The following is a 19,591-nucleotide window of genomic DNA, read 5'->3' as shown; positions in this document are numbered from 1 at the left end:
GAGTAATCCTTGCTTATGTGTGTGGTGCCATTGACTAGTCATATAAATAAAAGTGTATAATCAGGCCTGTACATTATACTTCTTCATAAAGTTGTACATTAAAATACTGAACCCGATATTTCTAAGAAGATTGTAATTTGCAATTACAAAGCAAACTGTATAGTATAATACTCAAAGGCCTGGTCCCAAGTTCAGAAGAGCCAATAGGATTATTCCCATTGACTTAAAAAGGCTTTGCATCAGGCTCTCAATGTATTTGCACAAAATTTAAATATTTCTTAACTGTGTTTTTACTACTCTGAACAAACTCAACTCTGATAAAAATTTCATCTATCTTTATTAAAGTAAAACAATAGGCAGGAGAGCAAAAGAATGCAAAGTGAAATTTAACCAGAATTTTCTAAGTGATTTTCTTTTCTTAGAAGGTGTTATGTGCAAGTAAAGTCATTAGTGCACACAGTCAGAATCTGAGACATACATGAAGACATTGATAACAAATAGGCAGACAAGGTTCCTTGGGTGAATTTGATATCTTTTATTAGACCAACCCAAATGGTTGGAGAATAGTTATTAAGCAAGCTTTCGGGTTCAAAAACCCTTCGTCAGGTTTTTGAACCCAAAAGCTTGCTTAATAACTATTCTCCAACCATTTGGGTTGGTCTAATAAAAGATATCAAATTCACCCAAGGAACCTTGTCTGCCTATGTCCTTAGACCAACATGGCTACAACCTAAACCCTTGAAAACAAATATATACTCTCAAATAGGAGCATTATACAGTCATTGGAACTTATTTTAAATGTTTCATATATGTCTCTAATCCAATAAAACAGGCTTAACATTGATTTGACTTCAATGGGACTGTTCCTGGCTTAAAATTAAAAATATTCTTTTCTCAGGGGAATTTTTAGATGTATAGACTTTCACGAGTACACTTGTCACTGCTATATACACAAACATACAAATTTAGATTTCTTGACTTGCATGTGCTTTTCAGTGCGCTACCTAATTTCTATTCCAGGGACCACAGACCTTTCATAAGAAAAATCTCATTTTTACAGCCTTTAAGAAACAGAATAGAAATAAAGTTCCTATAAATTTACTTCATGGTCTCAGATACAGCACTTAATGTTAAACACACAAATTAATTGAGTTTCAGGAAGTTTAGATGTTGGAACTTTTCAGATCTCCCAGCTGTTTAAGTTGTTTCTTTTTTTAAGAAAAAGAACATACTTAATTAGTGAATTCAATTTATCAAACAACAGAATTAACATTTAAAGATGCATGTGACCCCCCAATATATACATAAAGATAGACACCTATATTCCTTCAGCAGTGCTCCCTTAACCCAAGTCAATGTCCACAGGAGTCTGTGTTCTTTTCTCTCCTTTCAGTTTCTCACAGTTCCTTTATGTTTCAGTTGATGTTAAACGTTTCCGTTTCTTTATCTCTCTGCAATAATTCACCCACTCTTTTTCCCTTAGAACTCTGCATAATTCAGATTTCACTATTTTCTACTCATCTCTGCTCTTAAATGTATTACAAATTTGTTCTTAAATACTTTTGCCAGAGCCTGACGAAGGGACTTTGATCCTGAAAGCTTGCAGAAAAGGACAATTTCCTTGCCATTTCCCTGTTGGTCTAATAAAAAGTATCATTTTGGAACCAAGAGTTCTAATTTTTTGTATAGCTCATAGAACATGCACTTTCCTTCAATATTCAAAAAACTTTCTCAAATTTTCTAGTTTGTGTCAGAACCCATTGTTCATATGCCTATAGTACAGTGGAAGATTCCACAGTTTGATATAGAAGGCAGTCTGTCAATCATTTTGTAAGTAGGTCACAAGGGAAAGACTCCAGAGCCCAGTGACTATATGTTAATGACCTAGAAAAAGTTCCCGCCAATTTGCAGCTTCTTTGCACGGTGCATTGCTTTTGCATCTAAGAAATGCTCGGTGCAAAAAGTTCCCGCCAAAGTTATGCAAATTCGTACCCCACTATTGGACTGTTCTAAATTATTCCTACCTGGCGGATAGTCATTGGCTTGCTAGCCGTATAAGAGGCTTGAGCAGTTTCCGCCCAAGTTGGAGAACTCCACACACACCTTGTGGAGAGCTCTGAGTACACTGTGGAGCCTAGCAAACTCCACGCGTGTCTTAGAGAAAAACTTAGCGGCCTGATCAACCACTAAGGACTCCCCGTCACCAACCCAAGGGGGCCTAGCACACCCCCACCGAGACGTAAGACGACTGCCAGCCCGAACACCCTGAACACATCTGCAGACCGACCAACAACTTTGTAATTTCTGCCCGACTCCTGTACCTGTTTGCAACTGTAACCGAAGCAAGCTTCTGACCTGCACTGTACGAGCAGTGTAAGTAAAGCAATCTATTTGTTAAATCAATACGCTTGAGTACCTGATTCCACTCCAAGCGTCACAAGTACCCACCCGCCGACTAGGGCTCCTAAAGCCCCGAACCCCGCGCCGTGGCTCTCGGCAGCGACAGTTTGGAGGCAGAAGATTCTTTTTTTAACAAATTCCAAAAATGCCCACCACATTTCCAAGTAAGCATCTTTTTCTCTTTCTCCCCTATTGGACACTAGCTTGATAGGGCAATATTTCCATTACTAAAGCTTCCCAAACTTTTAAAAACCTGTCAGTGATTTCAGGGGTGTCACTTCTCTTTCATCTTTGCAGCCACTAGAAGGTGAGTGATCAATTCCTTGCAACTCTTATATGTTTCAGTGCTCTCATGAAAGTTCAACAGGAACATTGATGTTGCCATCTGATTATTTCCCTTACCACATCTCCAGCCTCCTTCCAGAACAGTTTAACTCTGGGATACAGACACCACATGTGGTAGAATCTTCCTAACTGACTGTGATTCCTGCAACTTTTGTCTGTTCCTGTACCGTAAATATGTTTAATTCTGAGTGGAGCAAGATACCATTAATATGGGATTTCTTAATTATTTTATTATTGTACTAATGGATGTTTGAGGATCATTGATTCAGATGGCCTCCCATTCCTCAGCACTAATTTCTAATCCAGTGCCATTAGCCCACTATGTCAAAAACAGCATTTTCTCTTCTATATGGCTATTTAAAATTGCTTTATATAGTGCAGACAATAGGTCTGTGTGTCTCATAAGTGTAACCAATATTTTCTCAAATTTGTCAAATTTCTACTGAGGTTTACCTTTCTTTGGGAATGTGTTGAAAAAATCTCTCTATTGCAGGCATTGGAAAAATGGGAGTTTTATGTCACCAGTGTTATATTTCTTCAAAATATCTAAATATATTTTCTTCAAATAATTGTCTAAAATATATAATACTAATATGTTCCCAGATATTAATGCTTCCTAATAAACTATAAGGATTAAATTCAGTGTTATTATATATAGGTGCTGAAGGGGATGGGTAAGAGCTTAATTTCTTATTTGTGTTATCCCAGGTTTTCATTAGTGTTCTCATAAAGGGGTGATTATATACTGAATTTGGCCTGGAAAAAAATTTTTAGCCATGGTAATATATTAAGTTTTACTGTTAGACAATATGGTTGCTCTATCTTTACCCAGTACTTACTGTAAACTGGTGTTATCCAATTCACTAAATTTCTAAATTAGCTGCTTTAAAAGTAATATTTAATACTTGGAAGGATCATTGCTCCCTTTTGCTGATGCCTTTGGAGTATTGGATTTCTTAATCTAGGTTTCTTATTTCTTATAAATTTATTTATCAGAGTCTGCTATTCATCTAAGAGATTTGTTGGTACTATAATAGGTAGGGTTTGGAACAGAAAATTAATTTGAGTTAACATATTAATTTTAACTGCTGTAATTCTACCTAACCATAGCATTTCATGTTTTAATGAGTTTTCTAAGTCTATGTTAATTCTTTCAGTCAAAGGAATATAGCTAGAACTTTACAAGTCCCTGCCATTTTTAGTAATATTCACCATTAAGTATTTTAACAAAGTAGCAACCTATTCATATTTACAGCTTGCTTATGTTTTCTAGTGCTGCCAACCTATATCTCCGACTATAAGCAAAATTTGGATGGGAAAGAAAAACATTTTGACAACCTTTGTTTGTTTTTCTTCAGACATTCAATTTCCTCAAAACATTCTTACATTCTTAATTGATTCATCATATTTTGATTTCATCATTTTTACTTGATTCATCGGCTATTTTCTGCAAAGTCCTGGTGAGGTAGGAAGACAATCTGTGCAGGCCAGGGGATATCACGGTAGGCTCAAAGAGTCAGGTGGAGAAAAGCTAAAATGAATAGGTCTGGTGGGAACATGACAGACTGAGCAGGATGTAGAAGAGGTCTCTACAGGTAAAGCCTAGTATCTTGTGTAAAGGCTTAGCACCTAAAAAGCTTCTTTTCACAACAAGGCTTCAGAATCACGGAAAGCCTTTCATATTCCAGTGACTTAGTGCAGAGATATTTGACACCTCCAGCACTGCTTCCTGGGCTTTCAGCCCTTGGGGAAGTCATGCCAACAGAGCCATACCAAAGGAGCACTCCAATATGGGAGTGCACCCATATAGGTACCTGGCATTGATAAAATAGTTAGTCTGTTCCTCATCTATGCAAACCAATGCAAACCAAGGTGTAAACCTAAATACACTGTAACTTATGAAAACCTTTCATAATCTACATTCAGTCAGGACTCATGTACATATAGAAAATAAGCATAATCAGAAGTCAGGCTGCATATTGGTTGTTCAGAACAAGGCTGAAGATACTTATAAGCAGTAAGTGGTAAGAAGGAGGTAACTGAGGTTGAACGGAGGTGTATAGGTGAAGCAACAAATGACTTGCTTTTTCTGATTTGCACTGGTTGACTATAGGCACGTATGGAACTAGGGATAATGACAAAGTACTCCTTTTAATTTACTAAACTAAGTTCTGAACACTGCACAGTAAGTTAGAAAATTCAAACAAAGGAGCCATGCAATTCTTTAAAGCAGCTGTGGGTTTTCTTGTAGCCATGGTTATAAGCAGCATGGACAGGGTGATGTGACTACATTAACCACAAGGAGCACATTTTATAAAAAATGCTTCAGATCTTTGTAAGTGTGTTCAAAATAATTCAATTTAAAAGGAAATATGCCTACTAGCTGAGCTATTAACAGAAACTTCAACTCTAAATAGAAAATTAATTTTCCTCCCATGTTTGCAAGACAAAGTCTAAGTAAAAACAAACAGTTTGTTTCAACTAGCCTTTTTGAAAACCCTTGATCCCAGTCATATTTCTATTATTTCTTTTTATATTAAAGCTTGAAAGAGATAAATCACTTGAGAAAATGTAAAATAATTAAATGGACTTACTATTTCCACTCTCTGACTTGACATTTGCTTTTGGATACACACGATTGGATATCCCAGGCAATCTAGCAGGTAGAGAATACCTATGAGGATCATAAGTGCTTGGTTTAAAAGGCTCTCTCCCAGCTGCCACAACAACGCCAGAGCACATTACTAGGGCATGAAGATTAGGTATCTGAAAAAAAGAACATCAATTTCTCTGCATTAGTAACTAGCAGTAGTAATACAAAGGGTTTCTTCTCTTCATCTTGTTTGTTCCTTTCTTCACTATATTTATATAGCGTTGCAGCCAGCTGTTAAATAGGTACTATATTTCATACAGGGGCAGATCCAGAGTGGGTGCAGTAACATGGTCACACCCTCTTTTCAGACTACACTGTAGAAACAGCAGCCAAGGAATTTGAATCCCCGAAATAGGTAAGAATCCACCCCTCTCCACACCTGCTTCTTTCCATTCTGTGCTCAGTGGCACTTCCCCTTCCCTTCCACTCCTGACTCCCCAGCCTTGTATACAACTACCACTGACCTACTGACTCAGAGGCAGGAGGGAGCTCCAGAGCGGCTGTGCAGGGAGCCAGGCTCAGTGGGGAAAAGTAGCAGCAGGCAGGTTCCCTCTTCCTGCCTGGACCCTCTGGGTGTTCTCCACCAGCCTGAGAGCAGGCACAAGGAAAGGGAACCCAGGCACTGCCACTGCTGTGCCCAGCCAAACATGATTCCTTGTGCAGCTGCTCTCCATTGCCCTGACTGGAGTGGAGACAGAGTGCCTCAGACAGCAACAGTGGTATCAGGTGGATCTCCCCTTCCTTCTCGTCCTTTACCCAGAGGGCTAGGCAGGGATGGGAACTGAGCAGAGTGGGGTGCGACAGAGCATGCACTGGGAAAGATTCTTACCTCTTGTGGGCACTTAAAAAAAGTCTATGGCTGCTGCTTCCATGGTGTGGTGTGCCCCCCCTATGGGAGGTGGGGAGGTTGGGAACTGAGGTGCAGCCACCCCTGCAGTGCCACTTGTTGCTCCCACACACCCCTTTTAAAAATCTCAGAGCTGCATATGACACTATATTCCAGTATTTCAATACTAGGCCTGTGTTCTATGAAAGCATGTATATAAATAGGATGATTTTGAGAAGCAGTGCTTCCTAGAAGTTCATTTTAGATATAGAATTTGTTTTACCCCAGTAGAGGGAGTGAATGGGTGCATCTACATGTAAATATCAATGTGACATAATAAACTCCGTTGTAGTTCATGCTGGAGTTTATTTCTCCCAGGTGCAGCGTTTACACATGCATTGCACTGGAGTAAATAACTCCACCATGGGATAGTACTTGTATCTGGCAGTACTAACCTACAGCAGAGTTAATTAGTTTATTCTGGACTAATAGTTCCTCATGCATAGACCAGTGATGCTGTACTTCAGAGCTGATTAGGCAACTGCACCATAAGCATCTTGTCTAGATGCACCCAATCGCCTTGAAGCCAGAATATGTGTGTGTATGAAGCTGCGAACAGAAATTACATCCATCCTGAGAGAATTAGTTTTCTCCTGCAACAATTTGCAATCATTCAGACATCCATTTCTGTCTCATTCAAATGGTAACAAAGAAAGATTTCAGTCGTTAAAAAATAAAAGACCTAATATAGGTAGATATTGCCTAAAGCAACATCTTGCTGTTGGGTATTACATGCAATATAGAAATAGGGTAAAAATCTAGCTTAATTAATACATGAGCTGCATCCTAGCAATGTGGGAGCCACACATGAGATCCAGTTTTGACATCTGGGCATAGTCCTTTGCTTCTGCACCAGCTAGTACATTTTCACGGGGGAGATGGGCATAGCTCCAATGGGGTGGATGGGTAGAGCAGTTTCTTTTTCAGCATTGACAGATCCTCACTACTTAGATGAATAGAAGTAGAATTCAAAACTACCACTGCTTAATGTACATTCCACAGACATGCAGGGTTTTGGGACTGCTACATGTACCTGGATGTGCATATAAGTTTGAGTGTACGCCTCTGAGAGCACCAAAAAAATAAAAATAAAACCAGCTTGTGAAGCAGGAACACTGATTAAATTAGACAGAGAAGAAAGCATTTTTAGAGAAAACTGATCTTTCATCATGTTCAGTTAAAAATTCCCTAGCTTCCAATCTATACTGTACAAGATTTGTCTGGTTTTCTCAGAACCTGAGGAATTTGGAAGGACCCTCACTGTAGAGGGGTAAAAGACAGCTGAAAGTTAAGGCACAGGGAGCTTCTACTGATGGCCAATCAGGCCATCAAACCAATAATTTGATTTTTCCTGGCTATATTCTTCAAGCAGCCATTGTGATAAACATTACTGATGCCATTTCTTATTCTTACCTTTCTGCCATCGGTGGTATATAGCTTTGCAACTGGATATTGCATTGACTCACTGATATAATCCAAAAATGCCTCAAAGTTTTGAGTGTTCTTCTTACCCAGAACTATTGTGCGCCTGATTCTCACATTTCCATTTTTGAAAATGAGCAGCTTTTTAGGGATTGTTATTTTGACAGCACCATCTCTCTGCCCTTCATTCTCCCTGGCTAGCTGCACTACTCGGCGACGAGCACTAACAGGCCTGCTGATCTGCCAGGGCAATGGCTTCTTCCTCGCCTGCTCCACGTTAATAGGCTTTATTTTCTTCTGATGAGAACAAATGTAAGACTTTCCATCTTCAAGGTCTTCCAAATTGGTGACACTGTGTCTTCCTTGTGGTGTACTAATATTTCTCACCCCAAAAGGTAATGGAACTCTTTTGGACAAGCTGTCCAGCAAGGCATCAAAAGTTTTGAAAGTTCGATTGTTAACAACCATTTTGATCCCATTAAACTGAGGATCTCCACTTTTATAGAAACAGATTCGTTTGGCCACAACAGGCTCAGTGACATTGAGGTGTCGAGTAGACAAAGTCTGTTCACTTTCCGCTGAATTTGGCTGAAACACTGAATGACTGGGTGAAGGTGTTTCACTCATTCTGGCAAAAACCTGGAAGAAAGAAAAGATGGATATAAAAATTTTCTTTGTAGTAATAATGCAGGCCTCAAAAGGTGCAACAGCAGAATTTACTTAAAAAAAACAAAACCAGCAACAGTGAATCTCATCAAACTTGTTATTTTAAATGGTTCCAGCCCATTATCTATCTCCAGTGTAACTTAACTTTCATTATCATTTTGAGACAGCAGCTCTTGTATTAAGAAAAGGTACCTTGTCAGATCCAAATGGTAGTTAAATGCTTGGGTTTTGTGTTGTTTTTTGTTATATATTGAAAAAGATATTCACAGGGTGGAGGGAGTTTATGCCTAGGCACAAGCCATAAGTCAGTGCAAGACAAAACTGAAAGACAACAGATTATATTCTGATCTCACATACATTAGGTTTACACCAGTGCAGTTCCCTTGATTTCAGTAGATGTGGTCCTGATGTACTAGAGTATAAATTAGTACCAGAATGAGGCCAAATATGTTTTGAGTAATTTTTGGTGGCTATACTTAATGGTCAGTATTATAAATTGTGACATTGTTTGCTTTTCTACAAACTTTACCTTTCAGGATATATAAATCAACATAAATGCAAATATTGAAGTAGGGTAAAAAATTGTTGGTCAAGTGTGAAACTATTTTTTTCTTCCTATGGGACAGAGTCTTAAATCAGTTTAATCCTATATAAAAGGCAAAACTAGTTCAGGTGCTTTTCAATTAAAAGAGAAGTTTTCAGTAATTAAAGCTATACAATTCTGGTCATCAAAACAACACGCTATTTCTGACAACAGCATAAAGGTAGATCGGGAGCTTTAAAAATGGGGGGCACTACTACTAGTTTCTTTCTGCATACATATGTTCTGCATACTGTTTATTTAGTGGCAACTCTTTATATTCAGCAATACACTTTATTTTAACTAATTGCTTGCCCAAACCACAGTGTATGGGAAAATGTGACTTGTTAATAAACGAGCCTCATTGTGGAATATGCAGCATCTGTTTATGACAGAATAACCAAATAACCTACAGTAAATACTTTAATTGCATTATCTTGATTAATCTGCCTCATTTGGTTATCCCATATTTCTCTTAAGGAAACTGGGGAAAGGCATTTTTTTAAAGGACATCTCTCACAACATAGATATCAGCTCAGGGACTAAAAAGAAATCATTGCCACCTTTAGAAACAATCCAGGTTCCAGGGAAAGTCAGATTTGAAAAGATTATATCTTGTTGCTCCTTGTACTTTTTCAATGAAGCACTGTTTTAAGGCTGAGCTCTTAGTACTCACTATGAATCGACATCTTTTTATTTCAAAATTTCAATATTCAATTGTCAAATTATTTCTTTTGAAAAGAAGCCAATGTGATGGAAGAGAAGTGAGTTTAACAGGTCATCTACATAGCAAGTGGTACATCCCTAAAAACCTGTCAGAACCATGCAGACCAGGGCTGATCTCATTTGATGATATTTAACTGTTCCATTTAAGTCATACAGATAAAAATTCTAGACATCCCAATTAATAGGTACCTCTGTAGGTAGACTGCTGTTTCAGAGCTACTGAGTTCCACAGCTTCCACCAAAATTAGTGAAGGTTGTGGGTACTCAGCAGCTCTGAAAAGCAGACTTATTAATCAGCGATCTAAAGATCAATAGAATGGATATATCAGGGGTTATTAATTAGGGATCTAAAGATCAATAGAACAGATTTTATATAAGATCAATAGAACAGAGATAGACACACAGATAGACAGAGCCTTCTATTGATCCTGTTCTATTGATCCTTAGATCCCTGATTAACCAGTATGCTGATTAATATATATATTATATATTTAATATATCTGTAATATATATCTGTTCTATTGATCTTATATATATATATAATAGATCTTATATACAATAAATATATAGAAATAAATATAAATTAAAACTACGGGCCCTGTTTTCCCATGCAAAGGAAACCACAGCAGCAAGAAGAACTTTGTTGAAGTGTTATAAACCCACGGAAGAGAGAACTGGAGATAGTCTTTTCCTCAAATTTGTAAATATCCCACACACAGCAAGGTGAGTCAGTGCTGCAGGAGCATCTAGGACAGGGGGATGGCAATGTTTTTGGGCAGAGTGCCAAAAAACCCCTTGACTTGTAAGAAGTTGGTGTGCCAGGCGTGGATGGCAGGGGAGCTGCAATGAGCCCAATTCGCAGCCCCTTCCACACCCTGAGGGGCATGTGCCAAGCAAAATGCCTTTGCATGCCATGCTCTGACACCTATTGCCTACCCCGATCTAGGATGTAACCACTTCATATACCGTGCTTTCTACCAGACATTCTCAGTGGAAATCCTTGTTGGAGCTAATAATATTGCTAGTTGCAGCACAATTCTCCTTTTGTGGCTTCAGAACAAATGTGCAGGTATAAAATCAATGGCAGCAGGTTTTTGAGTGGCCCCAACAATCCCAACCCCTCAGTCAACTGGCAAGGAGAAGCCAAGGTCACTATTCCAGCTCAAGTAGAATAGTAACTTTGGGAAAGCTATAAATGCTGCATAGTAGTCATACACAATGGTCTCAGCTGGCAGCAAAATTTACTACCTCTGCTCTCCACCTCTATGGAGTATGATTATGCACACTTTATGAGGATGCAGTGGATACTATCCATCTACTTATAAACTATTACTAAAGCTGAAGAAGGTACTTCATATAGCAACTTACCAAAGGTTGTAGCATTAAAGTTTTAAAACTATTCTCTTCTTTGGAGTTATTTCAATATAATTTTAGAATTTCTTTACACACATACATTATTAAATTTGGGAAACTGATCAAAATTTAAATAAACAGAGATACATAACTTGCTATTTTATATAGAAATGATCATTAGACACGTTCTGGACATCACAGAAATATTTAGTTCAAAACAAGCAAGCAAGAACCCACAGACAGTGTATAAAAGAATGCCAATGGTTGATTATCATGAACTAAACATGTAAACATGTAAATATATTGCATAGACCTTATTTCAGGCTTTAAGTCATGGTGCTTTCACAATAATAGCTTCATCTTAGCTTACTTTCATTAGGCTCTTCATCATTTAATAATTTTCTTTAGGAATTGTTAAGTAATAAGCACCAGACTTTACAGAACTCAAGATGTCAGAATATATATTTTTACATCTTTTTGTATCTTACGGGGTGTTAAGATTTCTACTCTATTAGAAAAGAAAACAGAACACAAAACTGATTTCCTGCTTTCTAACAGCTGATACCACTTTCAATTTAAGAATAAGCAAAGCTGGTTCCATAACTTTAATCTTTTTTCCTTAGAACAGTTTTTCAATAAATAAAGCAAATAATCATATTTCATAATAGTTAATTACTACACCATAGTTTCATTATACTCACCCACGGTCACATCTTATGCAAATAAAAGGATAATCATTTTGTTTTCAGAGATAGATATTACTGTAGGTACAACTCCCCGTGCTCTGTGAAATGAACATCAATCGTATTCTGATAATGCGTAGCTAGAAAAACATCACAATCAATTTGCTTAATCTGTGCTAACATTAATCACCAGACTAGGCTCAAGTTAGGCACCCATTGTTCAGAGCAGAGAACCTAACTTTTCATTTAGCTAAACTTCTTGCATTATGATTATATTCCTTTTACTTTTGCAATATTCACTTTCATTGCTTTTCTTTTTTAAATTTGTCTTCTGTTTCAAATTTGCTTTTCAAGTAGGATTTATAATGTTGTCACAGAATCACAGAAAATAGAGATGAACCCAAAACAGTAAGGACAACAGCTAAAATCACCTACTCCAACTCCCTACCAAGATAGGGATGTCCTCTAAAATACATTTTCTACTGATTTTAACTTTAAAAATCTCGAAATGGAGATTCTACTACTTATCTTATGAGCCCATTCACGGTCTTATAGATTTCAGTGTAAGGATATTTTCCTTGGCATGTATTATTTTTCTAAACTGTATGTATTCAACAAATGTCCAGTCCTCCTCCAGTTTTTTGCTAAAGAATAATTTGACTAAACTATTTAAAATCTGTCTATTTTCTATATTCAATCAGCATAGACTCCCACAGCAGTCTTCGCAAGCATCACCATCAACTATAGCCTGACATCCATGATGGATTGTACAGTTCAGCATGATCCAGGATGAATAACATGACATACACTAAAAAAGTGATTTTTTCCCCGTTTTTTGGCTTATGACACATTAATGAGAGTATGGATTTACTTCTTATGGAAATACTACCATATTTACTCAGATTTAAAACATCACAACAGCTGCTGCATGGCCAGGCTAGGGACAGAGGCAGCATGAACTCTGTGTTCCCTGCTGGTAGCCAGAATAAGGCCCCAGCTGGAGCTGCAAAGCAAAGGTACTTGGTGATGGGCAGGATCATAGGGGACAGGCAAGAGGGGTGCAAGTGGCAGGAGGGGCAGGAGGCAAGGGGTAGGGGGCAGGCCATTTGACTTACCTACCACCTGCCCCACCCCCACCTGTCCCCAGTACTGTAGCAAGAAAGGGGCGAGCGGGGCAACCACCTCGGGCACCGAAGTGAAGGAGCGCCAACAAGCACTGCCCAACCAGCACAGGGCATGGGACAGAGCTGCAAGCAGCTCATGTGGGGGGGCATGGGGACGGGGGAAGGGTGGGTCCCTCTGCTGCATGCAGTCCCAGGCAAGCATGGGAGGGCATGTGCCCTCTGGATCTGTGAGCAGCACAGGGCAAGGACGGGCTGCCGCTGCGGGCCTTGCCCCAAGTGCCAAACTTCATTGCTATGGTACTGCCTGCCCCTCTGCCACTGCTTGCCCAAGTGCAGCAGTGGGGGACAAGTTTAAGATGACCCTTCATTAATTAGATTCTAGACATGGAAAATTATAACAAATTTATAATTTTTCCATGTCTAGACTCTAATTATTGGAGCGCTATCTGAAATTCAGTCATCTTGGATATTGGTAAATACGGTATGTCCCCAGATGGCAAATGTTCCTTCTAATTTTGACTAGAGGTATAATCCTATTTGAAGCTTCTTTACTTAATCAGGATTACAGCATCTTTTCAATACCAGCTCTGCAGAGCAGCTACAAGTAGAAAGGCTGCTCAGGAGACAGCTCAATTACATGTCATAATGTCTTTTTAAAAATGTTTTTACTTCCTATGTTATTTGTTGGGTGTTTACAGAGGCATTAAATATTTCCTTATTTCAGGCTCATTACCCAGCCTGGTACAATATATAAACACATACATGATATGGATAAATTGCACAGACATTTTTGTTATAACTATCATTTTCTTCTCTTAAACAGCTTATTAAAATAATCATTTAAGTCCCATATGGATGTCAATTAGTGTAACCGTACTGTTCAAATTCCAGGCAAAATATTCTTTTTCCTACTTAGTTCTTTTCCCCAATAGCTTACTCTGGCTACCAGTATATTAAACTTGTTTATCAAATATTCAATATGTGAGGTTTCACAAGGAGTAAATAATCTTCTAAGGGCTCTGAATTGAAGTTTTGGCTTCAATTTTAAATAGACTTAGCTTCCTTTTAAATACCTGACCTAAAATATCATAGTTCTCCTTATCTAGCCTTCCACTGAATAATCCACTTTTAATAACCAATTAATCTACCAGCTGCATCACTATAATCTGAGACACAACAGATTATACTTCTGTGCCTTTGGTTAAGATAAACAAGTGTTACTGAGGCTGTACCTTCTCTCTTCAATATTTTAAATGGCTCATAACATTTTCATCAAGATGTCTGCAAGTTAAAGATCTAATACAACCTTCCGTTGCTGGTACCAATACATGTAATGATTGTTTTACAATAAAACAAATGCCATTTCTAGCCCCATGCCTCTTACAAGAAAGGTGAGAGAAACCCCTATCAATAGAATTTATTCTTAATTAAGCTATTCTTGCTCAAAGTTAATAAGCTATGATTTCATCTGAAATCATCTCTGAAACATCACTATTTTTCAGAAGTGAATTTCCATGCACTGTCCAACTTGACTTCCAATGGTTCTCATTTTATCCCTATGCCTGCTAATCTCAGTCATCGCTTTCTTGGATGACCAATCTTCCTTTCCTTTCCTTATTGGCTCCCTGCTGACTAGGCGAATATTCTTTTTCGGGGTAGTTATTTATCCACTTAAGTTTTGAGCCCTTCACTACATGTTTTCTTTTGTTTAGGATATAAATTCAAAATAGTTTTCACCTCTGATATAAAGAAACTCCAGGCCTCCTCCACATTCGGTTCCCCTTACCTCTTTAGTCTACTTATCTGGAGTGAACTTCTCAAAGTTTAGCCTTTAAAAAAAAACAACAAAACCCTGAGTTGAAGCCCTATTTGATATATTCTTCCATTTAATTTAAATACAATCCACTTGTGATCATTCAATCAAGGTTATTTTTTATGGTCACCTCTTCTACAGCATTCTTACCAAAAGCAAGCTCAAAATAGCATCACTTCTTGTTTCAATGATTTCTTAGATGGGGGGGAAAAGAATCTGTTTGATATTAGTAGTATTTCTTCTCCAGTATGTATCTGGGAAGTTAAAACCTCCCATTACAACAGAATTTCCAACACTAGAAGATCTCTTATCTACACCCAAATCTATATCCATGAGGGCCTGTAGGCAGGTTATTGTCATGCAGGCTTGCTTTGTTCTCTTTGGAGCCCCTCAGCCAGTCCTTGTAACACAAAAAATAATCCTTGTCCCAAACAAACAAGTCAATAAAGCAAAACCTTTGGCCTTTTTCCAGGCAGTAGGAAAAGACCCTTTAACTCTGGCCCCTTCTTAAAAGCAAGCTTATTTGAGTTCCAGTCTGCCTCCAAACCACAAACTGCTCTTTCCCCGATTTGAGCTCTCTGCTTTCTCTTCCCTGGGGCTTTTAACTGCCAGATAATCACCCAGAGCTGGGCTCCTACACCAGGGCCAGAACACCCTGTTACAGGGTTTATAGTAAATCCTTGAAAATTCTCCAGTGGGACATCTTTTACAATCCTTCCCCAAACACTTTTGATGAAAACAAGTTCTGCTTTATCTATACTGTTATTTCTTCTTTCATGAAAGTCCATTGCATCATTAATCTACAATACTACTCTACCATTTTACTCTTCAATATCTGTGTTCCAGTCCCATTTGCTAATTCAGCTGCTATATTTATTTTAGCCCCCAAAATATTGGACTTCACCTCTTTCTTAATCCTCTATTTTAGTGTATGGAACAGGTCAGATGTTTTTCTCTTTTGTCATACAAATCCCTAGCCATGCTAGGTAAATACTTTCACTAACAGTCACCTAGGTGACTACTGTCCTCAAAGATGTTGTCACAAAACCAGCAAGAATAAATAAATAGCAAAAGATGTAAAACATAGGTGCTCTATATTTCTATTCTCTATACTGTGCTACTGGTATTTGTTGTTTAATACCAGTACAATGACCACCACGCATCTTTCATTTGAAGGAGAAAGGAATGGAGCAGACCTGAATGTTCCCTTACCTTCTTGTCAGGGAACATAGTGATAGAAAGGGAATATAGCTAGAGCCTGATCCAGAGGCCACTAACATTAACAGGAGCCTCTCTCTGACTTCAGTAGTACTGAATAGGTCCTAACTTCCCACAGATGTGGTAGCAATTGTCAGCTAAATAGAAGAGATACTTGCTAGTACTGGGTCCCTGGCAGCACCCAACTGATAGTGTCCTTTTCATTTTGCAGATGCAGGAACAATGAAGCATCATTTTCTTCACTCTCAGTAAATGAAGAGACTCTGTGCACTACAACTGATGCAATTCTTCTCTCCATTTCAGGGGAACCATTGGCAGGGACAAGACAGTCATAACAACAACATGAGAATGCATTGATATCTGTATAGACATCTCATTGATATCCTTTAGTTGTTGGGGACAACTTCTGGTGCAAGTTATGCTCTTATTTACCTGCTGCTCACAAACAGGGAAAAATTGGTGGGGAATGTAGAAGTGGATGGCAACTTGGGCAGCAGTGACCATGAGATGACTAAGTTTAGGATCTTCAGGAAAGGAAAGAAAGAGAGCAACAGAGTAAGGACCCTGGACTTCGGAACAACAGACTTTGACATGCTCAAGGCAGGATCCCCTGGGAGGCCAGTCTGAGGGTGAAAGGAGCCCAGAAGAGCTGGTTGTATTTTAAAGAAACCTTACTGAGGGACCAGAAACCATCCCAGTCCCCAGGAAGACTATCAAGTAGGGCAGAAGACCAGCTTGGCTTAGCAGAGAACTCTTCAAGTTGCTAAAACAGAAAAAGGAAGCTTACAAAAGGTGGAAACTTGGACAAATGATTAGGAAGCAGTATAGAAGTGTTGCTCAGGCATGCAGGGAAGTCAGGAAGGCCAAAGCACAAGTGGAATTGCAGCTAGCAATGGATATAAGGGATAAGAAGTTTCTACAAGTATGTCAGCAACAAGAGGCAGATCAGGGAAAGTGTGGGTCCCTTACTAAATGGAGGAGGAAACCTACTGAGAGATGATGTGGAAAAGGCTGAAATGTCTTTTTCACCTCAGTCTTTACAGGCAGGGTCAGCTCCCAGATTACTGCACCAGGCAGCCCAGTTTGGGAAGAAGATCAGTGACTCAGTATCTAGTTGGCAGCTGGTATCAAGTGGAGTGACCTGGGAGTCGGTCCTGTAGATGGTTTTGTTCAATATCTTCATCAACAACCTGGACAATGGGAACAAGTGTACCCTCAGAAATTGGAGAGAGTCCAGCAGAGGGACTCCTAAAAGTGGTTAGGAGGCTGGGGCACATGACTTCTGAGGGGAGGCTGAGGGGACAGGGCTTATTTAGTCAGGAGAAGAAAAGACTGGGCAGGGAGTTAATAGCAATCTTCAACTACCTGAAGGATGGTTCCAAAGAAGATGGAGCTAGACTGTTCTCAGTGGTGGCAGATAAAAGAACAATGGTCTGAGCATTGATCTCAAGCTGCAGCAAGGGAAGTTTAAGTTAGATCAGGGGTGGACAAAATACAGCCTACAGGCTGGATCCAGCCCACCAGGCCATTCTATCCAGCCTGCGGGGCCCCTAAAAAAAATTAGAAAATGAATATTTACCTGCCCTGGCATCCTGTCAAAGATGACAAGAAACAGGGGCAGTAGGACCCAGGGGAAGCCTCAGCAGGACTGAACAGCCCAGCCGCTCCCAACCCCAGACATTTCATTCCCTTCCCTTCCTGCCCCTGCCCTGCTCCAGCACCATGTGGCTGTTGGCTGCATCGCCGGGCCAGGCAGCATGAGGCCATGCCAGTATGGAGTGGGGGGGTGGGGAGAGGCATGTGCATGCATTCATATGTGGTGAATGTGTGTGTATAGGCAGGGACAATGTGTGTATGTGCGTGTGTGTGTGTGTGTATGCAACAGGGATAGTGTGTGTAGGCGGGGGCGGAGTGTGTGTGTGTGTGTGTGTGTGTGTGTGTGTGTTCATAGGCTGAGTCCCACATGCATACCCCACCATACACATGCACCCACACACCCCCCTCACACTACTATACATGTAGACCCCCCATATCCCCTCACACATCCCAGGTATGCAGCCCCCCACAAACCTCCTACCAACCTACATCCCACATATCCACACACACACGTGCTCTCTCACCCCACATACCCACACACCCACTGCCCCCCACAAACCTATACCCACCCCCCACAATATACAAGAATAAGACTTCATTTTAAGCTATTGTGCAAGCACCTCTATATACACTACACAAGCACATGTAAATCAGAACAAAAATATTTTTTTGAAACCAAAGTAATGAATGCTGTAGACGTTCACTTTTTAGAATATAATTTAGTATTTTTCTGGTTCTGAGATGGCAAAACCTCTTGCTGAAAGGAGTATTTCTGGGGACAAGGGGAGGAACTTCTGGTGGCAAAGGTCATGGGTTAGGGGTCACAAGATGGCAACTGGGGCAGGGCATCTGTCAAGGAGCGGGGCTACCAATGTGGCCCTCAACAGCTTGCCATAACTCGGTAAGTGGCCCTCCGCCCAAAATAATTGTCCATCCCTGGATTAGATATTAGGAAAGTCTCTCTCACAAGGAGAGTAGTAAAGCACTGGAACAGGTTATCCAGAGAGGTTGTGGAATCTCTCTCCTTGGAGGTTTTTAAGACCTGCCTAGATAAAGCCTGGCTGGGATTAAATAGCTGGAGATGGCCCTACTTTGAGCATGGGGTTGGACCAGATCAGCTTTTCTCAACCTATGGGTCGCAACCCAAAAGAAGGTCACAAGAATATTTGAAAGGATCGCAAGCAAACTTTAAAGTGGATCAACAGACTTTAAAAATGGATTTTCCTTTAAAGGAGAAAAATGTGGCAAGCCATGGCTTTTCCCTTGCAGGCTGTCAGAGTTCCAGCCTGCAAGGGGCTGCTTGGGGGCTCACATGCCCCCTACACACACCTCCCTGTCCCACACACTTGGGGCCTGGGGCCTGAGGATGGGAGGCAGCAGGTTGGGAGTGAGGGGCACTGGGTTGGGACTGGCTATCAATGCTTATAAATGGGTCCTGGTACAAAAAAATGTTGAGAACCATTGGACTAGATGACTTCCTGAGATCCTTTCCAACTCTAGTTTTCTAAGCTTCTGTGATTCCCAAGTACTTTTCTGGAACAAAATTCACAGATGTCAAAGGAAAGTCTTCAACTGACTGCAGCAGCCTTTGGATCAGTACATCTTGATTATGTATTACAATTACATATATATGGCTTACTTTCTTCAACCCTTCAGGTTCTCAGGACTTCTCCAGGTCAGCATCATAGTCAGGAAATTGCTATCTAAGTAAGCAAAAGATATTTTATCAATTATTGTATTATTTTTGCTGATACACTTTTCTTTTTTTCCCCTCAAACAGATAAGTAGCATCACAAGCTAAAGCATTATCCTGAGTCAGAGGGCAGTCAAAGTTATATATGATGTGGCCCTTCCTGACTGGCAGTCCAGGGCCCCTTGAATGACACTCTTTGTTTAAGTTTGAGCCATATGGGACAACAGTTAACAGCTGAGTATTTTTATCATTCAAGTATGAGTCACTCCTTTAGAATGGGCAGTTGCTACAGCAGTTAAGCTATTACCATTGGCCTCATGACCCAAGCAAATGCTAATAGAGTGCCTTACATTTCCAAGTGCCTTCAAACTCTTACAGCCTCTTACACCTCTTTTTTTTTTTAATTGGACTGTTCTGTAAGGTACGGAACTAG

General features: G+C 39.7%; 1 protein-coding gene across 1 annotated transcript in view; it reads right to left on the bottom strand.

The window, feature by feature from the left end:
* Nucleotides 1-19,159, bottom strand: part of RP1 (RP1, axonemal microtubule associated) — a 306,042-nt gene extending 286,883 nt beyond the window's left edge. The window contains exons 1-3 of the mRNA XM_025204493.1: nt 19,105-19,159; nt 7,698-8,345; nt 5,340-5,511 (exon numbers count right to left, since the gene is read on the bottom strand). Coding sequence (XP_025060278.1) covers nt 5,340-5,511; nt 7,698-8,333 — 808 coding nt within the window. The 5' untranslated portion in view covers nt 8,334-8,345; nt 19,105-19,159. The remainder of the gene's footprint in view (nt 1-5,339; nt 5,512-7,697; nt 8,346-19,104) is intronic.
* Nucleotides 19,160-19,591: the final 432 nt, after the last annotated feature.

Source organism: Alligator sinensis, unplaced genomic scaffold (genome assembly GCF_000455745.1).
Source record: "Alligator sinensis unplaced genomic scaffold, ASM45574v1 scaffold612_2, whole genome shotgun sequence".
In the NCBI taxonomy this organism is placed as follows: domain Eukaryota; kingdom Metazoa; phylum Chordata; order Crocodylia; family Alligatoridae; genus Alligator; species Alligator sinensis.
This window is presented reverse-complemented; position numbering and strand designations above follow the sequence as displayed.